The sequence below is a fragment of the Phyllobates terribilis genome, unplaced genomic scaffold, assembly GCF_046119375.1.
Source record: "Phyllobates terribilis strain yellow unplaced genomic scaffold, ASM4611937v1 Scaffold_9__5_contigs__length_417890890, whole genome shotgun sequence".
NCBI classification, from domain to species: Eukaryota; Metazoa; Chordata; class Amphibia; order Anura; family Dendrobatidae; genus Phyllobates; species Phyllobates terribilis.
This window is the reverse complement of record NW_027362769.1, coordinates 173,950,055-173,974,103: the sequence shown is the minus strand read 5'-3', so window position 1 is coordinate 173,974,103 and position 24,049 is coordinate 173,950,055. Positions and strand designations below refer to the sequence as shown.

Genomic DNA, 24,049 nt, shown 5'->3' with positions numbered 1-24,049 from the left:
CTTCTACTACAAAGTGTAGAGCGTCTTTAGAGCGGAAGCCACCTGAAGAATGGAACGGCCACTTCTTTAAACCACTTGGCAACTTTGGAAACCTTAAGGGTTAAAAGATACTTAGAAGCCTGAACATGTGAACAGCAAGTCATTTTTAGATTGTGTAAGAAAGCAGGAGGTAAAGTCCTGGACGGGAGGTATGTGTCACCAAGGTGGCTAGCCTCGGTCATTTAAGTCCCGGAGATGAAGGCTCCAGGAACAATAGGTTGCTTAATGGTTTTCTTTATTGGGACTGGATTTTGGGTTCAGGTTTTAGGAGCGACCAGAAGAGCTTGGGTGGGAATGGTCACTCCCATATCACCAGTCCAGGCATTCCTGGTCCAATATAAGGCAGCTGAGCTGTTTTAGAAGCATCTGTATGTGGAAGGAGGAAAATTAACTAGCTCCTACACATGACTTGACAATTGGAACTTAGGGGGTGCAAACACGCCCCAGTTGATTTCCAACCTGGAGGTACCTCAGGGTCTCTTTGATGACAGCCCTTAATAAAGGCATCCGGGCAATGTCGTCTGCTGCAGGGATACGATCCACAGGAACGGCCTCTGTAACCTCATCATGCAGAGAATGCTGGAGCTCCGGATCTTGTGCAAGATGATATAGAGACCATGATAATGTGTTCGACGTCTGCAGAAATTTAGTAGGATTTGGATAAATTATTCAGGAAATAGGGTGAAATGCTCGTGCCCCGTTGAATGCTGCCCACCCCCCACTGACTACAGACTGACAGTAGCCGATTCTGGCTCTCATTAGTCGGTTACTAGGTCTCAAACCAGAAGTGAATGAGCAGCAGAACTTGGCAAATAGAATTATAGTTTTAATTTTTTGAGATCTCTCCTTGTTTTTAGCGAACAGTCTGAAAAAAAACCCTCTGTGATTGAAACACAAATTTCTGCCTTGTTATAATTTTGTCACAATGTATCAGTGCAGGAATTAGATCAGAATAGGTCTTCAACCCCTGGATATAAGGGGCTCCAATTCATCAATAACATTTTTTTTTTGTCTTTTGGTATTCATTAAGGTTTTTTGCGCCAAATTCTACAATATTGCACATATGGATCATGAATTTCATGCAAAACAAACAAAAAAAGATCTATATTTTTCGTCTCTGATCTGTTTTGTGACTTTTTAGTTAAAAAAAAGGTCACGTTTCCCTAAATGGTGTAAAATTTGCTTCAAAATAATTTGCGTTGAAACAACTGCTCCAGCGGGGACTGGATGACATTCATGCTCTATCGTACTCTATCGGACACTTTCGGCCGGCTGTGATTGGTTCCTTTGGGCAATAACGAAAGAGTTTAATGTAAGTTTTTGTTATCACTCCTGTGTTTGGTTTGAGAAACTGCCAGAAAACCTAAATGTGTGATTCCAGCCAAAGAAAAAATAAAACCCCCAGACCAGTAATGTATACGCACAGTGTCCACGCCGGCCAGCAGCAGCTCGCACACGCTGCCGTACACCTCCGCTACGCTCAGCTTCCCGCTGGACAGCAGGTACGTCAGGTATTCTCCCCGCACCTCCTCCCCGCGCTCCAGACGCTGCTGGATCTCACTCATCTTCTTATCCACCAGCTTCTTACCTGGAGGGAAGCAGAGTATATATGTATAAATCTAAGATAGATACAAAATAGATAAATATAATATCTATCTCATATTTATCATCCATCCATCAGACAGAAGAGGCCCCTGTGCAAGAACAGTAAATGGGCCCTTAGCAGTCCAATGTCTCATCATAATGCACAACTGCACCTACTTTAGAGGTAGAAAGGGACCCCTCATGTTGGACCCCTGTGCGACTGCACAGGTTGAACCAATGATATGTCCGCCCCTCTATCCATCCATCTACACATCCAACCATCAATCCATTCATTCACTCATCCATCCTTTCATCCATCTTTGACTAAATTCAAAGCCGTTCATATTATGTTCTCAATAGTTTGCATTATATGGGACATAATATTTTATATTAACAGACAATATTTTTCCCATGTGTTTTCTCTGTCGCATCCATTTTTTTCTCATCCATTTTTAAAAAGTGACGATAAAGAGTCTGACACTTTTTTTTTTTTCCATTGACACTTCACAATAGATCAGTATATCTTCTGGTTTTCTTCTCTTTTGGACATATCCGCATGGAGGACCCTGGGGCCTCATTGATTATTATGGGGTCTGTCTTGGTTCCGTTTTTAGAAAAGAAAAAAAAAATGTTCTGCATGTATAACTTTTTTTTTTCCATTTAAAAAAAAATGATCCAACACGAACCCCATAATGAGTGGGACTCCTCTGCTTCCGTTTGTATAACTGATGCCGTGTATTAAATATTCCGTTTATTTCTAGAACTGATTAACTTCCTGATATATCTTTCTAGCGATCCGAGCTCATTTTACTGATACAAAGCTCCAAATCTAAGGGGACATGTGACCAGAATGGACGTGAATGTGTATTGTTTTTCAGAGGGGTCACTTACTTTATCACTAAATCTCCTCTCTGCCCTAGTTACTTATAGCCGGTACATTTCCCTGTATCTCAGGGATCATTGATAAGAAGCTATATATATATATATATATATATATATATATATATATATATATATATATATATACTAGATGGTGGCCCGATTCTAACGCATCGGGTATTCTAGAATATGTATGCGGCCGACCGGGCGCAATCAGCAGAGCGGTGTTTAAATTTGCCGCCCATCTCGCTGATTGGTCACGGCCGGCCACCGCGACCAATCAGCACAGCGGCGTTTAAATTTGCTGCCCATCTCGCTGATTGGTCACGGCCGGCCACCGCGACCAATCAGCACAGCGGCGTTTAAATTTGCTACCCATCTCGCTGATTGGTCGCGGTCGGCCACCGCGACCAATCAGCACAGCGGCGTTTAGATTTGCCGCCCATCTCGCTGATTGGTCGCGGCCGGCCACCACGACCAATCAGCACAGCGGCGTTTAGATTTGCCGTCAATCTCGCTGATTGATCGCGGTGGCCGGCCGCGACCAATCAGCAGAGCGGCGTTTAAATTTGCCGGCCATCTCGCTGATTGATCGCGGTGGCCGGCCGCGACCAATCAGCAGAGCGGCGATTAAATTTGCTGGCCATCTCGCTGATTAGTCGCGGTGGCCGGCTGCGACCAATCAGCAGAGCGGCGTTTAAATTTGCCGCCCATCTCACAGATTGGTCGCGGTAGCCGGCCGCGACCAATCAGCAGAGCGGCGTTTAAATTTGCCGCCCATCTCGCTGATTGGTCGCGGTCGGCCGGCCACCGCGACCAATCAGCAGAGCAGCGTTTAGATTTGCTGCCCATCTCGCTGATTGGTCACGGCCGGCCACCGCGACCAATCAGCAGAGCGGCGTTTAAATGTGCCGCCCATCACGCTGATTGGTCGCGGCCGGCCACCGCGACCAATGAGCAGAGCGGCGTTTAAATTTGCCGGCCATCTCGCTGATTAGTCGCGGCCGGCCACCGCGACCAATCAGCAGAGCGGCGTTTAAATTTGCCGGTGATATCGCTAATTGGTCGCAGTGGCCGGCCGCGATTAATCAGCAGAGCGGCGTTTAAATTTGCCAGACATCTCGCTGATTGGTCGCGGCCGGCCACCGCGACCAATCAGCACAGCGGCGTTTAAATTTGCCGCCCATCTCACTGATTGGTCGCGGCTGGCCACCGCGACTAATCAGCAGAGCGGCGTTTAAATTTGCCGCCCATCTCGCTGATTGGTCGCGGTGGCCGGCTGCGACCAATCAGCAGAGCGGCGTTTAAATTTGCCGCCCATCTCGCTGATTGGTCGCGGTAGCCGGCCGCGACAAATCAGCAGAGCGGCGTTTAAATCTGCCGCCCATCTCGCTGATTGGTCGCGGCCGGCCACCGCGACCAATGAGCAGAGCGGCGTTTAAATTTGCCGGCCATCTCGCTGATTGGTCGCGGCCGGCCACCGCGACCCATCAGCAGAGCGGCGTTTAAATTTGCCGCCCATCTCGCTGATTGGTCGCGGCCGGCTACCGCGACCAATCAGCACAGCGGCGTTTAAATTTGCCGCCCATCTCGCTCATTGGTCGCGGCCGGCCACCGCGACCAATCAGCAGAGCGGCGTTTAAATTTGCCGCCCATCTCGCTCATTGGTCGCGGTGGCCGGCTGCAATTAATCAGCAGAGCGGCGTTTAAATTTGCCGCCCATCTCGCTGATTGGTCGCGGTGGGCGGCTGCGACCAATCAGCAGAGCGGCGTTTAAATTTACCACCCATCTCGCTGATTGGTCGCGGAGGCCGGCCGCGATTAATCAGCAGAGCGGCGTTTAAATTTGCCGCCCATCTCGCTGATTGGTCGCGGCCGGCCACCGCGACCAATCAGCAGACTGGCGTTTAAATTTGCCGCCCATCTCGCTCATTGTTCGCGGTGACTGGCCGCGATTAATCAGCAGAGCGACGTTTAAATTTGCCGCCCATCTCACTGATTGGTCGCGGTGGCCGGCCGCTACCAATCAGCAGAGCGGCGTTTAAATTTGCCGCCCATCTCGCTGATTGGTCGCGGCCGGCCACCGCGACCAATCAGCGTCGTATTAGTGTGGGCCCGGGAGCGGCGCTGCTTGTGCGGCTCCGTATTAGCGAGGACCGGGGAGCGGCGCTGCCTGTGCGGCTCCTTCTGCTGCGAGAAGCCGGGAGATGAGCGGCTGCTCGCAGCAGAAGCATCCCGGCGCCGCTCCCCGGTCCTCCGTTCACACTTGCTGTCGGGAGATCAGCGGGCCAAGCCGCTGATATTCCGACGTTAGCCGCATGGAGGTCAGCGGTGATGCAGCCGGGAGATGAGCTGCGCTAGCAGCACAGCTACCCCGACCGGCGCCGCTGACCTCCATGCGGCTAACGTCCGCCAGATGAGCCGCTAACGGCCGCCATCTTTTTTCAGAAATCCCGCGGCGCTGATTGGCCACTGCCGGACCAAAGAGCGACGCGGGATTTCCAAGACAGACAGAAAGACAGACAGACAGACGGGATGAGACAATTATATAGTAGATATATATATATATATATATATATATATATATATATATACAGTACAGACCAAAAGTTTGGACACACCTTCTCATTTAAAGATTTTTCTGTATTTTCATGACTATGAAAATTGTACATTCACACTGAAGGCATCAAAACTATGAATTAACACATGTGGAATTATATACTTAACAAAAAAGTGTGAAACAACTGAAAATATGTCTTATATTCTAGGTTCTTCCAAGTAGCCACCTTTTTCTTTGACTGCTTTGCACACTCTTGGCATTCTCTTGATGAGCTTCAAGAGGTAGTCACCGGAAATGGTTTTCACTTCACAGGTGTGCCCTGTCAGGTTTAATAAGTGGGATTTCTTGCCTTATAAATGGGGTTGGGACCATCAGTTGTGTTGTGCAGAAGTCTGGTGGATACACAGCTGATAGTCCTACTGAATAGACTGTTAGAATTTGTATTATGGCAAGAAAAAAGCAGCTAAGTAAAGAAAAACGAGTGGCCATCATTACTTTAAGAAATGAAGGTCAGTCAGTCCGAAAAATTGGGCAAACTTTGACAGTGTCCCCAAGTGCAGTTGCAAAAACCATCAAGCGCTACAAAGAAACTGGCTCACATGAGGACCGCCCCAGGAAAGGAAGACCAAGAGTCACCTCTGCTTCTGAGGATAAGTTTATCCGAGTCACCAGCCTCAGAAATTGCAGGTTAACAGCAGCTCAGATTAGAGACCAGGTCAATGCCACACAGAGTTCTAGCAGCAGACACATCTCTACAACAACTGTTAAGAGGAGACTTTGTGCAGCAGGCCTTCATGGTAAAATAGCTGCTAGGAAACCACTGCTAAGGACAGGCAACAAGCAGAAGAGACTTGTTTGGGCTAAAGAACACAAGAAATGGACATTAAACCAGTAGAAATCTGTGCTTTGGTCTGATGAGTCCAAATTTGAGATCTTTGGTTCCAACCACCGTGTCTTTGTGCGACGCAGAAAAGATGAAGGGATGGACTCTACATGCCTGGTTCCAACAGTGAAGCATGGAGGAGGAGGTGTGATGGTGTGGGGGTGCTTTGCTGGTGACACTGTTGGGGATTTATTCTAAATTGAAGGCATACTGAACCAGCATGGCTACCACAGCATCTTGCAGCGGCATGCTATTCCATCCGGTTTGCGTTTAGTTGGACCATCATTTATTTTTCAACAGGACAATGACCCCAAACACCTCCAGGCTGTGTAAGGGCTATTTGACCAAGAAGGAGAGTGATGGGGTGCTACGCCAGATGACCTAGCCTCCACAGTCACCAGACCTGAACCCAATCGAGATGGTTTGGGGTGAGCTGGACCGCAGAGTGAAGGCAAAAGGGCCAACAAGTGCTAAGCATCTCTGGGAACTCCTTCAAGATTGTTGGAAGGCCATTTGCGGTGACTACCTCTTGAAGCTCATCAAGAGAATGCCAAGAGTGTGCAAAGCGGTGATCAAAGCAAAAGGTGGCTACTTTGAAGAACCTAGAATATAAGACATATTTTCAGTTGTTTCACACTTTTTTGTTAAGTATCTAATTCCACATGTGTTAATTCATAGTTTTGATGCCTTCAGTGTGAATGTACAATTTTCATAGTCATGAAAATACAGAAAAATCTTTAAATGAGAAGGTGTGTCCAAACTTTTGGTCTGCACTGTATATATATATATATATATATATATATATATATATATATATATATATATATATATAATATATACAGTTGGTACGGAAAGTATTCAACCCCTTTAAATTTTTCACTCTTTGTTTCACTGCAGCAATTTAGTAAAATCTAAAAAGTTCATTTTTTTCTCATTAAAGTCCACTCTGCACCCCATCTTGATGGGAAAAAAACACAAATGTAGAAATTTTTGCAAATTTATTAAAAAAGAAAAACTGAAATATCACATGGTCATAAGTATTCAGACCCTTTGCTCAGACACTCATATTTAAGTCACATGCTGTCCATTTCCTTGTGATCCTCCTTGAGATGGTTCTACTCCTTCATTGGAGTCCAGCTGTGTTTAATTAAACTGATAGGACTTGATTTGGAAAGGCACACACCTGTCTATATAAGACCTCACAGCTCACAGTGCATGTCAGACCAAATGAGAATCATGAGCTCAAAGGAACTGCCCAAGGAGCTCAGAGACAGAATTGTGGCAAAGCACAGATTTGACCAAGGTTACAAAAGAATTTCTGCATTACTCAAGGTTCCTAAGAGCACAGTGGCCTCCATAATCCTTAAATGGAAGAAGTTTGGGACCACGAGAAGTCTTCCTAGACCTGGCCGTCCAGCCAAACTGAGCAATCGTGGGAGAAGAGCCTTGGTGAGAGAGGTAAAGAAGAACCCCAGGATCACTGTGTCTGAGCTCCAGAGATGCAGTAGGGAGATGGGAGAAAGTTCCATAAAGTCAACTATCACTGCAGTCCTCCACCAGTCGGGCCTTTATGGCAGAGTGGCCTGACGGAAGCCTCTCCTCAGTGCAAGACATATGAAAGCCCGCATAGAGTTTTCTCAAAAACACATGAAGAACTCCCAGACTATGAGAAATAAGATTCTCTGGTCTGATGAGATGAAGATAGAACTTTTTGGTGATAATTCTAAGCGGTATGTGTGGAGAAAACCAGGTACAGCTCATCACCTCCCCAATACAATCCCAACAGTGAAACATGGTGGTGGCAGCATCATGATATGGGGGTGGTTTTCAGCTGCAGGGACAGGATGACTGGTTGCAATTGAAGGAAACATGAATGCAGCCAAGTACAGAGATATCCTGGATGAAAACCTCTTCCAGAGTGCTCTGGATCTCAGACTTGGCCGAAGGTTCACCTTCCAACAAGACAATGACCCTAAGCACTCAGCTAAAATAGCAAAGGAGTGGCTTCAGAACAACTCTGTGACTATTCTTGACTGGCCCAGCCAGAGCCCTGACCTAAACCCAATTGAGCATCTCTGGAGAGACCTGAAAATGGCTGTCCACCAATGTTCACCATCCAACCTGACAGAACTGGAGAGGATCTGCAAGGAAGAATGGCAGAGGATCCCCAAATCCAGGGGTGAAAAACTTGTTGCATCATTCCCAAGAAGACTCCTGGCTGTACTAGCTCAAAAGGGTGCTTCTACCTAATACTGAGCAAAGGGTCTGAATACTGATGACCATGTGATGTTTCAGTTTTTCATTTTTAATAAATTTGCAAAAATTTCTAAATTTCTGTTTTTTTTTTCCATTCAAGATGGGGTGCAGAGTGGACTTTAATGAGAAAAAAAATTAACTTTTTAGAATTTACCAAATGGCTGCAATGAAACAAAGAGTGAAAAATGTAAAGGAGTCTGAATACTTTCCGTACCCACTGTATAATATGTATATATATATGTCCTCTGCAATCTCGCCCGGCCTTGAACTGTGTTAATATAATCAATCTCCTGTCGGTAGATTATAGACTCAGCTGAAAGGTCTCTCCATATCATAGATGAATGTGGAGGCAGAATCCATGAGCAATAGTTTGCTACATTATTCGTGCACTTATACAATGTATCAGTGAGTCCAGGCTGTTAAATCTCATAGAGGGTAGTCTACATTGGATACAATTGTAGCAAACCATCAGCTGTGAGAATTATTGTATCTATACATGCTGGATGTTTCTTGTAAACAAGTATGTTCTCATTCACTGACAGCAAGTAGAGATTCTGAAAATGGTAAGAAATTGAGGTAATATGTAAATAAATTCTGAAAACGGTACAGATCTCAAAGGTCTCACAGCTGAAAGTTTGTTACAATTGTTTCCAGTCTAGACAATCCTCTGTGAGATAAACTGAAGTTTTGTCACTTGTTTTTTAGCCAGGCGACACAATCCCTGTGTGAACAGGCAGCCTAAGACTGGAAAACTCCAACTCCAGGTCACGTGGAAAAGCTGGAAGACCCGTCCTCCGGTTACACGTCTGTGCCGGGACCTTCATTGTGATTCAGCAAATCTTTCAGGTTATTATGTTACAGCGATACAATGACACACTGTGCGGCTAGAAATATCTGTTAAGAGGTGGAGAAAATGCTGGAACGTCGCCTGTAGTATATTTACATTTATAGTGAATGCTCACAATTCAACATCATTTTATAAACTAAAAGTCCAAAATTCAACACCGATTAATTTTCTAATATATCTTTCTAGCATTCCAAGCTCCATTCTACTGACACAAAGCTCTAAATCTCATGAATAGAATTAAAAACCATGAAATCTACCTGCAGACCCCAAAGGGGAAGGGGGGGCTCCCTGCATACAGAAACTCCTATAATGTATCACAGGGAGCTCCCCTTAGTGGTGGCTGCAGACAGAATCTTATCATGTATCTCTGTATGCAGGGAGCTCCCACTAGTGGTGACTGCTGACAGAATCTTATCATGTATCTCTGTATACAGCGAGCTCCCCCTAGTGGTGGCTGCAGACAGGATCTCATCATGTATCTCTGTATACAGCGAGCTCCCCCTAGTGGTGGCTGCAGACAGGATCTTATCATGTATCTCTGTATACAGCGAGCTCCCCCTAGTGGTGGCTGCAGACAGGATCTTATCATGTATCTCTGTATACAGCGAGCTCCCCCTAGTGGTGGCTGCAGACAGGATCTTATCATGTATCTCTGTATACAGGGAGCTCCCCCTAGTGGTGGCTGCAGACAGAATCTTATCATTTATCTCTGTATACAGGGAGCTCCCCCTAGTGGTGGCTGCAGACAGTATCTTATCATGTATCTCTGTATACAGGTAGCTCCCTCTAGTGGTGGCTGCAGACAGAATCTTATCATTTATCTCTATATACAGGGAGCTCCCCCTAGAGGTGGCTGCAGACAGAATCTTATCATGCATCTCTGTATACAGGGAGCTCCCCCTAGTGGTGGCTGCAGACAGAATCTTAGCGTGTACAGTTATATGAAAAAGTTTGGGCACCCCTATTAATCTTAAGCTTAATGTTTTATAAAAATTGGTGTTTTTGCAACAGCTATTTCAGTTTGATATATGTAATAACTGTTGGACACAGTAATGTTTCTGCCTTGAAATGAGGTTTATTGTACTAACAGAAAATGTGCAATCTGCATTCAAACAAAATTTGACAGGTGCATAAGTATGGGCACCTCACCGGAAAAGTGACATTAATATTTAGTAGATCCTCCTTTTGCAAAAATAACGGCCCCTAGACGCTTCCTGTAGCTTTTAATGAGTTCCTGGATCCTGGATGAAGGTATTTTTGACCATTCCTCTTTACAACATCAGAAAGGCAGAGAAGAAGAATGGTGAGATCAGTCAAGGACAATCCTCAGACCACCTCCAGAGAGCTGCAGCATCAACTTGCTGCAGATGGTGTCACTGTGCATCGGTCAACTATACAACGCACTTTGCACAAGGAGAATCTGTATGGGAGAGTGATGCGAAAGAAGCCTTTTCTGCAAGCACGCCACAAACAGAGTTGGCTGAGGTATGCAAAAGCACATTTGGAGAAGCCAATTTCTTTTTGGAAGAAGGTCCTGTGGACTGATGAAACCAAGATTGAGTTGTTTGGTCATACAAAAAGGCGTTATGTATGGCGGCAAAAAAACACAGCATTCCAAGAAAAACACTTGCTACCCACAGTAAAATTTGGTGGAGGTTCCATCATGCTTTGGGGCTGTGTGGCCAATGCCGGCACCGGGAATCTTGTTAAAGTTGAGGGACGCATGGATTCCACTCAATATCAGCAGATTCCTGACAATAATGTTCAAGAATCAGTGATAAAGTTGAAGTTACGCAGTGGATGGATCTTTCAGCAAGACAATGATCCAAAACACCGCTCCAAATCTACTCAGACATTCATGCAGAGGAACAATTACAATGTTCTGGAATGGCCATCCCAGTCCCCAGACCTGAATATCATTGAACATCTGTGGGATCATTTGAAGAGGGCTGTCCATGCTCGGCGACCATCAAACTTAACTGAACTGGAATTGTTTTGTAAAGAGGAATGGTCAAAAATACCTTCATCCAGGATCCAGGAACTCATTAAAAGCTACAGGAAGCGTCTAGGGGCCGTTATTTTTGCAAAAGGAGGATCTACTAAATATTAATGTCACTTTTCTGGTGAGGTGCCCATACTTATGCACCTGTCAAATTTTGTTTGAATGCAGATTGCACATTTTCTGTTAGTACAATAAACCTCATTTCAAGGCAGAAACATTACTGTGTCCAACAGTTATTACATATATCAAACTGAAATAGCTGTTGCAAAAACACCAATTTTTATAAAACATTAAGCTTAAGATTAATAGGGGTGCCCAAACTTTTTCATATAACTGTATCTCTGTATACAGGGAGCTCCCCCTAGTGGTGGCTGCAGACAGAATCTTATCATGTATCTCTGTATACAGGGAGTTCCCCCTAGTGGTGTCTGCAGACAGAATCTTATCATGTATCTCTGTATACAGGGAGCTCCCCCTAGTGGTGGCTGCAGACAGAATCTTATCATGTATCTCTGTATACAGGGAGTTCCCCCTAGTGGTGGCTGCAGACAGAATCTTATCATGTATCTCTGTATACAGGGAGCTCCCCCTAGTGGTGACTGCAGGCCGAATCTTATCATTTATCTCTGTATACAGGGAGCTCCCCCTAGAGGTGGCTGCAGACAGAATCTTATCATGTATCTCTGTATACAGGGAGCTCCCCCTAGTGGTGGCTGCAGACAGGATCTTATCATGTATCTCTGTATACAGGGAGCTCCCCCTAGTGGTGACTGCAGACAGAATCTTATCATATATCTCTGTATACAGGGAGCTCCCCCTAGTGGTGGCTGCAGAAAGTATCTTATCATGTATCTCTGTATACAGGGAGCTCCCCCTAGTGGTGGCTGCAGACAGAATCTTATCATTTATCTCTGTATACAGGGAGCTCCCCCTAGTGGTGGCTGCAGACAATATATTATCATGTATCTCTGTATACAGGGAGCTCCCCCTAGTGGTGGCTGCAGACAGAATCTTATCATTTATCTCTGTATACAGGGAGCTCCTCCTAGTGGTGTCTGCAGACAGAATCTTATCATGTATCTCTGTATACAGGGAGCTCCCCCTAGAGGTGGCTGCAGACAGAATCTTATCATGTATCTCTGTATACAGGGAGCTCCCCCTAGTGGTGGCTGCAGACAGAATCTTATCATGTATCTCTGTATACCGGGAGCTCCCCCTAGTGGTGACTGCAGACAGAATCTTATCATTTATCTCTGCATACAGGGAGCTCCTCCTAGTGGTGACTGCAGTCAGAATCTTATCATGTATCTCTGTATACAGGGACGTCCCCCTAGTGGTGGCTGCAGACAGAATCTTATCATGTATCTCTGTATACAGGGAGCTCCCCCTAGTGGTGTCTGCAGACAGAATCTTATCATTTATCTCTGTATACAGGGTATAGGGAGCTCCCCTTAGTGGTGACTGCAGACAGAATCTTATCATGTAACTCTGTATACAGGGAGCTCCCCCTAGTGGTGTCTGCAGACAGGATCTTATCATGTATCTCTGTATACAGGGAGCTCCTCCTAGTGGTGGCTGCAGATAGGATCTTATCATGCATCTCTGTTTACAGGGAGCTCCCCCTAGTGGTGGCTGCAGACAGAATCTTATCATTTATCTCTGTATACAGGGAGCTCCCACTAGTGGTGGCTGCAGACAGAATCTTATCATGTATCTCTGTTTACAGGGAGTTCCCCCTAGTGGTGGGTGCAGACAGAATCTTATCATGTATCTCTGTATACAGGGAGCTCCTCTTAGTGGTGGCTGCAGACAGGATCTCATCATGTATCTCTGTATACAGGGAGCTCCCCTTAGTGGTGGCTGCAGACAGGATCTTATCATGTATCTCTGTATACAGGGAACTCCCCCTAGTGGTGGCTGTAGACAGAATCTTATCATGCATCTCTGTATACAGGGAGCTTCCCCTAGTGGTGGATGCAGACAGAATCTTATCATGTATCTCTGTTTGCAGGGAGCTCCCCCTAGTGGTGGCTGTAGACAGAATCTTATCATGTATCTCTGTATACAGAGAGCTCCCCCTAGTGGTGGCTGCAGACAGGATCTTATCTTGTATCTCAGTATACAGGGAGCTCCCCCTAGTGGTGGCTGCAGACAGGATCTTATCATGTATCTCTGTATACAGGGAGCTCCTCCTAGTGGTGGCTGCAGACAGAATCTTATGTATTTCAGTATGCAGAGAGCTCTCCCTAGTGGTGGCTGCAGACAGCATCTTATCATGTATCTCTGTATACAGGGAGATCCCCCTAGTGGTGGCTGCAGACAGGATCTTATCATGTAGCTCTGTATACAGGGAGCTTCCCTTAGTGGTGGCTGCAGACAGAATCTTATCATGTATCTCTATATACAGGGAGCCCTAGCTAGTGGTGGCTGCAGACAGAATCTTATCATGTACCTCTGTTTACAGGGAGCTCCCCCTAGTGGTGGCTGCAGACAGGATCTTATCATGTATGTCTGTATTAAGTGAGCTCCCCCTACTGGTGGCTGCAGACAGAATCTTATCATGTACCTCTGTTTACAGGGAGCTCCCCCTAGTGGTGGCTGCAGACAGGATCTTATCATGTATCTCTGTATACAGAGAGCTCCCCCTAGTGGTGACTGCAGACAGAATCTTATCATGTATCTCTGTATACAGGGAGCTCCCCCTAGTGGTGGCTGCAGACAGGATCTTATCATGTATCTCTGTATACAGGGAGCTCCCCCTAGTGGTGGCTGCAGACAGGATCTCATCATGTATCTCTGTATACAGGGAGCTCCCCCTAGTGGTGGCTGCAGACAGAATCTTATCATGTATCTCTCTATACAGGGAGCTCCCCCTAGTGGTGGCTGCAGACAGGATCTTATCATGTATCTCTGTATACAGGGAGCTCCCACTAGTGGTGGCTGCAGACAGAATCTTATCATTTATCTCTGTATACAGGGAGCTCCCCCTAGTGGTGGCTGCAGACAGAATCTTATCATGTATCTCTGTATACAGGGAGCTCCCCCTAGTGGTGGCTGCAGACAGAATCTTATCATGTACCTCTGTTTACAGGGAGCTCCCCCTAGTGGTGGCTGCAGACAGGATCTTATCATGTATGTCTGTATTAAGTGAGCTCCCCCTACTGGTGGCTGCAGACAGAATCTTATCATGTACCTCTGTTTACAGGGAGCTTCCCCTAGTGGTGGCTGCAGACAGAATCTTATCATGTATCTCTCTATACAGGGAGCTCTCTATACAGGGAGCTCCCCTTAGTGGTAGCTGCAGACAGGATCTTATCATGTATCTCTGTATACAGGGAGCTTCCCCTAGTGGTGGCTGCAGACAGAATCTTATCATGTATCTCTGTATACAGGGAGCTTCCCCTAGTGGTGGCTGCAGACAGAATCTTATCATGTATCTCTCTATACAGGGAGCTCCCCCTAGTGGTAGCTGCAGACAGGATCTTATCATGTATCTCTCTATACAGGGAGCTCCCCTTAGTGGTAGCTGCAGACAGAATCTTATCATGTATCTCTGTATACAGGGAGCTCCCCCTATTGATGACTGCAGACAGAATCTTATCATGTATCTCTGTATACAGGGAGCTCCCCCTAGTGGTGGTTACAGACAGGATCTTATCATGTATCTCTGTATACAGTGAGCTCCCCCTAGTGGTGGTTACAGACAGAATCTTATCATGTATATCTGTATACAGGGAGCTCCCACTAGTGGTGACTGCAGACAGGATCTTATCATGTATCTCTGTATACAGGGAGCTCCCCCTAGTGGTGGCTGCAGACAGAATCTAAAGCAGAGAACCTAACAATTTTTTTTATGACTTAGTTTTTATGCTTTAGTAACATAAAGAACTCATTTAATTGATTTATGATCCCCTGAATGATCATACTCTGGATAGTAGATCCTTTTAATTGGGCTGGGAAAAGCCTAAATGGAGAGTCTCTTCTCATGATCCTGACTTTTGGAACCATAAAAGTAAACTATCTTTCTTCTTATTTTTTTTTTACATGAAGTGATTGGGACAGGTCCACAATGACATGAGTCTTTGGTCTATTCCCGCTCATTACTAGGAGGGGGGACACCACAGTTAAGTACCTGAGACCCCTCCTTGGCCTCGTACTCACCGTAGTCCAAGATATCATCCCAGCCTTTGATGTAACGCTTCCAATACGGCAAAACCTTCCTGGTCCATGGCGGCAGGTAGGTGACATATACTGAATTCTTAAGCATAAATGCAATGGAGTCGATGAATTTCTGGGTCTCGGGAGGAATCTGTTCGCTCATGCAGCCAATCCGGGTCTCAAATAAAATATACGACACCCCTGTAGGAGAGACGAGATATTTGGGCTCACATGTGACAAGTATCTGATGGGGGTCGCAGAGTTTTATGAAATCTGAAACCTTCTAATTAATTGTATGTTTTAATTCCTCATAATCTTGGATATCTCTGGCTATTATCAGGAAAGGGAACCTTCCATATACAGAGGCAGAAAACCTCTACAGACCCAATACTGAAGGTATATAGCCAGTATAGACAACCCTCTGTGATATAAACTGTCTGATCAGGCTGATACATTGTAACAAGCTATCAAAACACTAAAAATATCTGCTGAAGGTTAGTCACAATTGTATCCAGTCTAGACAATACATCACAGCACAATTCTCCCTTCTGTTACTATGTATCAGTGCAGCTATGTATTAGTCTGGCGTCCAGACTGCAAACGATTTTCTGGATTAGATACACTTGTAACAAATGCCAACAATTATATTAGACATGGTTTTCATCCAATCTCTAAGTGGAAATATTGAATATATTGGAGGACTGACTTAGAAAGTTTCCATATCTCATACAATGATTACACTTTTTTTGCAGCTCTGTGATGTGATTTATATTTCAATTATCCATTCACCATTTCATTATCATTTCATAAGGCAGGGAATGGAAACGCTCTAGTTTACATCCTGAGGTTGTACAGATCTCATACTCATCGCAGCTGCAGGTTTGGTACAGTTGTATCCAGTTTAGACAATTATTTGTGAGCTCTCGTGGGAATATCTACACTAGTTACAACTGAAAACTGTTTTCTGTACTGGACCCAATTTCCATGCTCATTTTCCTCATACGCACTATTAGGGCATGCGCAGGGCCATATTCACTGCTCACTTTGACTTGAGCGCAAATCTTATATATGTTCTCATTTATGCTATACCATTACTAAATATTATCATAATACTGTGACTGGATAACATTATCATACTGTCCCTGGATAATTCTACCATATATTGAATAAATAACACCGCAGCACATTTGCAAGGTGTGAACAGAGGCCTAGAAGGAGGTAAAAGGAGGTTTCCAACTTGCAGACGGCCAGCCAAGTAAAACATGCTGGAGGGGAAGGTAAGGAAAGGAAGGAGTCTGCCAATATTTCTGTGTCATCCCTTACAGATTTGCACAGCTATGTGCTGTCTCAGTGTAAACCAATTTGAGTTTTCCGTACTGTCAATTCACACGCTGAAGAATTGGGTACAAACTTTTTCAGGTGCTTAACTGCAGCAAAACCCACGCTTGTTACATGCAGATTTTGGTGTGGATTTGTTTCAGATTTTACCTTTTATACTGCAAAGCGTGAAATCAGCTCTGAATTCTGCACAAAGAACTAACACGTTGCAGATTTTAGCACCAAAATTGTCAGCAATGTGTAACTGTGCGACGCTGCAATGTGCGAACTTATCCTCACGATTTTATAGCACCAGCAAAGTGAATGAGTTTTAAGTTAATCTCATCCCCATGATGCTTTTTTTTTTGTGTGCGGAGTTCATGCAGAATTTGACTTTGGCTGCGTTTTAAAATCGGCAGCTTGTACTTTTTTTTTTTGTGCAGAATCAGCACGGATTTTACCCTTTACAATGAAAACTTGCAACAAATCTGCTACAAAATCCATATGAAACACTGGCGTATTTTGCAGGTATGTTGTGGAAAAATCCACACCAAATATGAGATGTGTGAATTTAGCCTATGGTTGTGTTCCCACATCATATTCCCTGTGGAATTTTCCAAAGCATAAAAACCATAGAGGAATTAGCAGCAGTAAATTTTGCTGTGGATTTTACTGTGGAAAATGTGCGGATTTTATGCACATTTCACTTTATGAATTGCAAAGGATGAAATACGCATTGACATCAGTAATTTAAATTGACACAGATTTATAATTTGCGAAAGACTAAGTTAATTCTCATTCACAATGCCGCTTATGGTCTGATTCTAGCGGACATCCTGACCACAGCGTGTTATTTTATTAAGGTGACCATTTACCATCATCGCCTGAAAATAATGAACTCAAAAGTGATGACCAATATGGCGCTTACAATTAGTTATATGGGGTCTCCATGTTGACGCTCAGTGAATTCTCATACTCATTTATGAACAGTTTGATGCTATTTTTTTTTTTAGAAGGGAACTGCAACCAAGGTACAAACCTGCAAAACTAGGAAGACTGAAATTCCCCATGGACTTGATGGATTGCTGCTGCTGGTGCATAACTGGAATTGACTGGGAATATCAATCCATTTTGCACATAGTAGAGAACAATTACCCTTATCATTGTCGTTTCCTCACCTTCAAAAGCGAATCTGTAGAAAACATTTGCAATGTCGTTGACTGTGTTTCCGGAGGGACTGTCCCTGCGCAGGTCCTGAATTCTCTCCATCAGGTCGGACACCACTTCATTAATGCTCCCTGCATAAATTTTGGCTTCAGACGGCTTCAACAACCTTTTATTTAGAGTGGTCCGAAGGGTGTGCCACCGATGTCCTTCCCTTAGTGTGGAATATAATGTAACAATTAGTATTTTCTATTCTGGTTTTCTTCAAAAATGTGCTGCATATTTGTGAATTCTCCAAGGGCACATAATAATGGAGGCCAAAGCAAAAATCAGAAAGGTCTCCTCTGCAACATCTTCTCCATTACCTTATTTTGCTTCCTTCTCTCTCAAACTCCATGTAGAAAGTGCAGTTATAACTGCCTTGTTCATGCTCTTTTAGAAGCTGCTTTGAACTGCTGCTCTAGGAAGAGTCTGTACTCAGACACTATTTACAAACAATCTCGCTGCTGGAGCATGGGGGAGGGGAGCAAAGAATCGTACACTTGGAGAGTATTAGTAAATCGTGTCTGAGTAAGGATTCTTGCTAGAGCAGCAGTTCAAAGCAGCTTCTAAAACAGCACTTTCAGCATGATGAAGACAGAAAATTAAGGTAAATTATTACAAGGATTCATAACTTTGCAAAGGCTGATCAGTAAGTCAATATAAAAAAGGTTAAGATTCCCTTTAAAGGGATGTTCCAGAACTCATATATTGATGATCATAGGATAGGTCATCAATACCCAGTGACCCCACTAATAAGTTGTTTTCAGCACCCATACTGGATGAATATTCACACTGCACAGAGCAAGAACAGCACAGCTCCATATACTATGTAGTGACCAGTCTCAGCTACTGCAATAAGAGCCCCATGATATACAGTAGGTAATTGTAAAATCCTGGCTGCCTGTAACCACCTATAGGGGGAGCTCACCACAATCTGTATACAGTAAGCTCCCCCTAGTGGTGGATTTAGAATTCCGCCATCACTGTACATTCAGTAGCAGGTGAAGCAGTACAGTGCTGCGCCCCCTCTCATCATAGCAGTGGTGTATTCTCTCTGTACAGAACCACTTAATGCATCTACCACCAGGGGGCAATCTACATAGTACAGTTCGCCCCCTAGTGGTGGTAACAGGCTGGTGTGATTTTGTATTTGTGCTTTGGTGCTCCGGATCTTTTATGAACACAGGAGATTAAATGGGGCAGTCACATAACAGGAGAATATGGAACCTTCTTATAAAGAGCTCTTACTCCGTGAAGGGTCCATACGACAGATTCCTCTGGTTACGATGATCCTTCCAGATGTCCATATCGTTCCTCATGGGGTATTTTCCCTCCTGCCTCAGCACGAGCTCCATAATCTCTGGGTCCATTATATTCACTAATTTGTAACGCCCAATAACAGATCTGAACATTGGCCCGTAGCGTCTGTACTTTATCTATGACGAGACGCGATCAGAAATCGTCAATAATAATCAATTGGTCATACAATCAGAGTGTTATACGAAGTGGGTGGTGGACTATAATACGGACAGCATCTGGGCGAACCTATGGGCATCTCGACCACCCATCATTTATAGACAGACAGGTTGATGGTGTCTGGGTGAAGCAGGCATTAATGTACGGGTCTGGACTAGCATGTGCTGCTACAGAGGCTGGAGATGGCTGTAGAAATGTTCCATTAGAAGTGGTCATAGTGGCCTGGGCTAGATGGAGAAGAAAAGGAAAGAGCATGTCTAGAATCTTAGATGTCACCTGTAGGTGGTGGGAGATGGGAGTGATCATTCCTTTCCACCAAGTTTGCCTAGTTGAAGATTAAACTGTCCCACTGGTGAATCCTCTGGTAGATCCAGGCACTGACATAATAGCGGCGCTGGGATCTTCAGTGCAGCACTTAACTATTGTACAAGCTCAGTGCTTCTCCAGGGATCCAGAGTGCAGGTCTGATTGTCATATGTGGAGCCTGGAAGGAATTTTTTCCCTAATTTGGGAGAATTAGCATTTACCTCCAGGGGTTTTTGCCTTCTACTGTATCAACATGATAGGTTGAACTCAATGGAGTATGAAGCTGTGATAGGCTGCAAATCAGATCTGCAATCCGAACTGTGCAACTCAATAAGAGATATCTCCCCCCTGCATCCAGGGGCTCCTTATAATACACTATACACTGCACCCCCCTGTGCACTGCACCCCCCTGTACACCACTCCCCGTGCACTGCACCCCCCTGTGCACTGCACCCCCTGTGCACTGCACCCCCTGTACACCGCTCCCCGTGCACTGCACCCCCCTGTACACCGCTCCCTGTGCACTGCACCCCCCTGTACACCGCTCCTCGTGCACTGCACCCCCCTGTACACTGCTACCCGTGCACTGCACCCCCCTGTACACCGCTCCCTGTGCACTGCACCCCCTTGTACACCGCTCCTCGTGCACTGCACCCCCCTGTACACCGCTCCCCGTGCACTGCACCCCCTGTACACCGCTCCCCATGCTGCACCCTGTACAGTGAGTGCTGGAGCACTGCACCCCCCTGTACACCGCTCGCCGTGCACTGCACCCCCCTGTACACCGCTCCCCGTGCACTGCACCCCCCTGTACACCGCTCCCCGTGCACTGCACCCCCCTGTACACCTCTCCCCGTGCACTGCACCCCCTGTACACCACTCCCCGAGCACTGCACCCCCCTGTACACCGCTCCCCGTGCACTGCACCCCCCTGTACACCGCTCCCCGTGCACTGCACCCCCCTGTACACCTCTCCCCGTGCACTGCACCCCCTGTACACCGCTCCCCATGCACTGAACCCCCCTGTACAGTGAGTGCTGGAGCACTGCACACTGTAGATTATTGTCATGTGTGGCACATTTTGCATTTGTAAATGTTTATTTTTTGCTGCAGTTTATGGGTCCAGTGGTGACTGTTGCTTGTGCAGGGGTGGGGGGGGGGACCTCATGGATGGGCCATGTAACGCTGCCTCCTACTGGCCAATTACTGCTATGATTAGGCTTACTAGCAATATGAGGAGAACATGCAGACAGCGGGTCTGAGGGGTAACTGGTTTTCACTCTTTGAATTTCTGGGATCCCGGGGAATTCCCTGGTCACAGATTCTGGAGTAGTCACTGACTGCCAGTTTACAGCCGATGTGCAGAAGTCTGGTAGGTAATGTTGGCCAAGTATCCAGCAGTAGTACTACAAATCACAGAATGGCAGGAAATAGAGAAGACCTCCTGATTGTCATCCAGCCCAGTAATCAGATTGATGAGCGAGCAAGTAGACAGACGCACTGGGGGACCGTGCACATTGTGCGTGAGGGGTACGTCACCCCCACCATGGACTCTATTGGGGCAGCTGGTGCTAAATGACGGAGCAGGAGCGCAGCCACATAGGAATCACTTATTACACTTATGCAATGAATAGATCTGACCTGCAGCTCGTGTGTATGGAGCAGGTAGCCCCTGATGAAGAACCAGCAGAGGTTGGTGAGCAGGGAGGGTCCCGGCAAATCATCAAACGTCTTCATCTTCTTGCCCCCCTCTGCTATTCCTGCATGTCTGCAGCAGGGGTCTGATCCTTCCCCTTAAACGTTGGGATAAGCAGCGCACCATTCCTTCTCTGAATGATCCTGGCACCTTTTGCTGATTTTTTTTTGGGCTGGAGCACGGATTTTTGTTAAACCCATAATTAACTATTTGGCCGCTGGGAAGGAATTTCGCAACACAAAAATGTCAGGGAGACGTTTCGATCCTAGGCACGAAAGCCTCACGCTGGGAACGGGCTGCTAAGTGACGACCTGGTGATGGCGCCTGCTGAGCCCATTCCCAGGAGGCAGAAGATTGGATTACACCGGGTCTTAGGCTGTGTGCACACGCTGCATTCTTTCTGCGTGGAATTGGCTTCAAAAATGCAAGGGAATCCTTATGCCAGCAATGTCTATGAGAGCTGTGCACATGTTCAGTATTTTTCTTTTCAGGATTTGCTGTGCGTTCAAATCCGTAGCATATCAATACCTTGTGCGTTTTTGGCAGCGTTTTTCATATAGATTGCACAGCCAAAAAACGCAGGCAAAAAAAGCACAAAAAAACGTACAGAATTTCCGCAGAGTTTTTGCTGCTAAGACATGCAGAAATTTCTGCACCAAGATACTCAACGTGCACACATACCCTTACAGCTTTATATATATATATATATTGGAAACTTTTACAACTTTTTAGTGAACTTTATTTACAAGATCTCTGCTTGTGATCAGTGAATGGAAACATTCTTCTTTATATCCAGGAGCTGGAGACTGCGTCCAATCCTATAACTTCTCACAGCAGAGGGTTTATGTTCTACTGTTCAGGGATACAATAGATTCATTAAGGTTTATAGTTATAGATGGTAAACACGATCCCATCGACTATTGTAGAAAGTGGAAAATCTGGTTCTGCTGAACTTGACCCTGGAATACTTCTATAGCATATGGAAGAAAATAAAAAAACCCTAAAGTAACATCACTCCAGAGCTGATGGTTGTCCTAGAGAGGTCGCAGATCTCCAGAAAGGTGCACTTCGCCCTTGGAGTCATCCAAAACTACTTTTTTTTTGTAATAAAATTCTTTAAATAAGTGATAAGAGAAGATGTGATGGTGTATTAGAAGCAGTCTTTCTATTTTTTTCTCTCTCAGTTTTCTGGATGCAGCCAGCAGTGTAAAGCATGGAGGATTTCATATTGGTTGATATGGAGAAATCCAGGTGGTCAAAATGCAAAAGTTTTTTTCTTGCAAGAACGTAACAATAAAAGATATACTATGACATTAGAAAATGTAAAGTAGACAAGGGCATGGTAACCATTATGAAGCCTCCTTTCTTTACACTGCAGGCTGCGATTAGTGAACTGGAAAATGTTGCAAAATAGAAATAAGCTTCTTATTACAAGGTAGATTCAAAAGGTTTATAAACTTTTATTTCTATTCTTAGTAATTTTTCATTATGTAAACCTCCTTTCTTTACACTGCAGGCTGCGATTAGTGAACTGGAAAAGGTTGCGAAATAGAAATGTTTCTTATTATGAGGAAAATTCCATTTCTTTGTTTCCAGTCTGAATAGGGTTTATTTAATTTGAAGATATTGTATTTAAGCCTTATTTCTATTCTCAGTTATTTTTCAGTTCCCTGGATGCAGCCGGAAGTGTAAAGAATGGAGGGTTTCAATCTGGTTGCTATGGAGAGTTGGAATGCAAATGTTTCTCTTTCTTGCAAGAAATTATCGATAAGAGAAATACCATTACAGTAGAAGATGTGAATGGACGCTGCCATGGAAACTATTATGAAAACCTCCATTCTTTACACTGCAGGCTGCATTTTCCTATTACATGGTAAATGTATTTTTTTTTTTGCCAATCTCCCTTAATTGCAGCTTCCTTTTATTGAAACAAGTTTAAACAAGATCATTTTAATAAACCTTTGATGGTAATCACATAAAACAAACATAATAAAACAAATCATCGTGACAAGTAAAGCAAAGACTAAAAAAAAAAAGAAAGGAAAAACAAAGACGAACGCAGTGATAAATTAGAGTCTACCTCCTGTTTGAGCACCAGAGTATGGGGCGCTTAGGGCCGTTAGGTGTTTGTGGTTATAGTTAAGCAAAAAAAAAAAATTCCGAAATAATACCACCATGACAGTGCTAATATACCGCCATCCAGTGCTGAATTGTAGTAACACACAGTGTGGGTATCCTCTGGGCACTGACTGGTGGTAGTACTTATATACAGTATGTGGGTATTATTTGGGCACAGTGTGACACTTATTCAGCACTTAATGGTAATATGATATTATCACTATATGGCGGTTATATTTTAGCACAGTATGTCACATTATTTGGCAACCATAATATGAAATATATAGGCACTGCAGTGCTGAGCAATGCCATGCCCGTGCCCATAGTGGGCGCCAGGCGGATGAGTTACATGATATGATTTCAGCTTCTGATGAGACGAGATAAAAAGTCTCCGTATTTATATCCAACCTCAGACGGATTTTCTCTCTACAAACCGCAGGTTGATTTTCTTGCTCGGCGATAGGACGATGCGGGCGATGGATTTGACATTTTCCATTTTAGCGTCTGGTTTAATCTCGAACATCCTGATAATCTGCAGCAGAAAAAAAAAATTTATGAATCCTAAATCAGATGATAACTGTGTTTTTTAGCACTACTAGGTGGGCACTGTATAGCAGTGTTATATGTGCACTGCTATTGGGGAAGTGTATGGTGGTAGCTTTTGGCCACTAGATAGCACTATTACTTTTGGATACTGATGCTTTGAGCACTACATTGCGGCA

The 24,049-nt window shown here is 44.8% G+C and overlaps 2 protein-coding genes across 3 annotated transcripts in view; both read right to left on the bottom strand.

The window, feature by feature from the left end:
- Positions 1–22,992, bottom strand: part of CYP27A1 (cytochrome P450 family 27 subfamily A member 1) — a 31,705-nt gene extending 8,713 nt beyond the window's left edge. The window contains exons 1-6 of one of the 2 annotated variants that reach the window (XM_073647390.1): positions 21,155–22,992; positions 18,980–19,167; positions 17,704–17,903; positions 15,212–15,409; positions 1,464–1,627; positions 509–675 (exon numbers count right to left, since the gene is read on the bottom strand). In XM_073647390.1, the coding sequence (XP_073503491.1) occupies positions 509–675; positions 1,464–1,627; positions 15,212–15,409; positions 17,704–17,903; positions 18,980–19,167; positions 21,155–21,250 (1,013 nt within the window). In that variant the 5' untranslated portion in view covers positions 21,251–22,992. The remainder of the gene's footprint in view (positions 1–508; positions 676–1,463; positions 1,628–15,211; positions 15,410–17,703; positions 17,904–18,979; positions 19,168–21,154) is intronic. The other variant, XM_073647391.1, reaches the window with a different exon arrangement.
- A 151-nt stretch (positions 22,993–23,143) lies between these two features.
- LOC141161895 (sterol 26-hydroxylase, mitochondrial-like) overlaps positions 23,144–24,049 on the bottom strand; it is a 66,870-nt gene continuing 65,964 nt past the window's right edge. Inside the window, exon 9 of the mRNA XM_073647389.1 lies at positions 23,144–23,859. Within this exon, the coding sequence (XP_073503490.1) occupies positions 23,737–23,859 (123 nt within the window). The 3' untranslated portion in view covers positions 23,144–23,736. The remainder of the gene's footprint in view (positions 23,860–24,049) is intronic.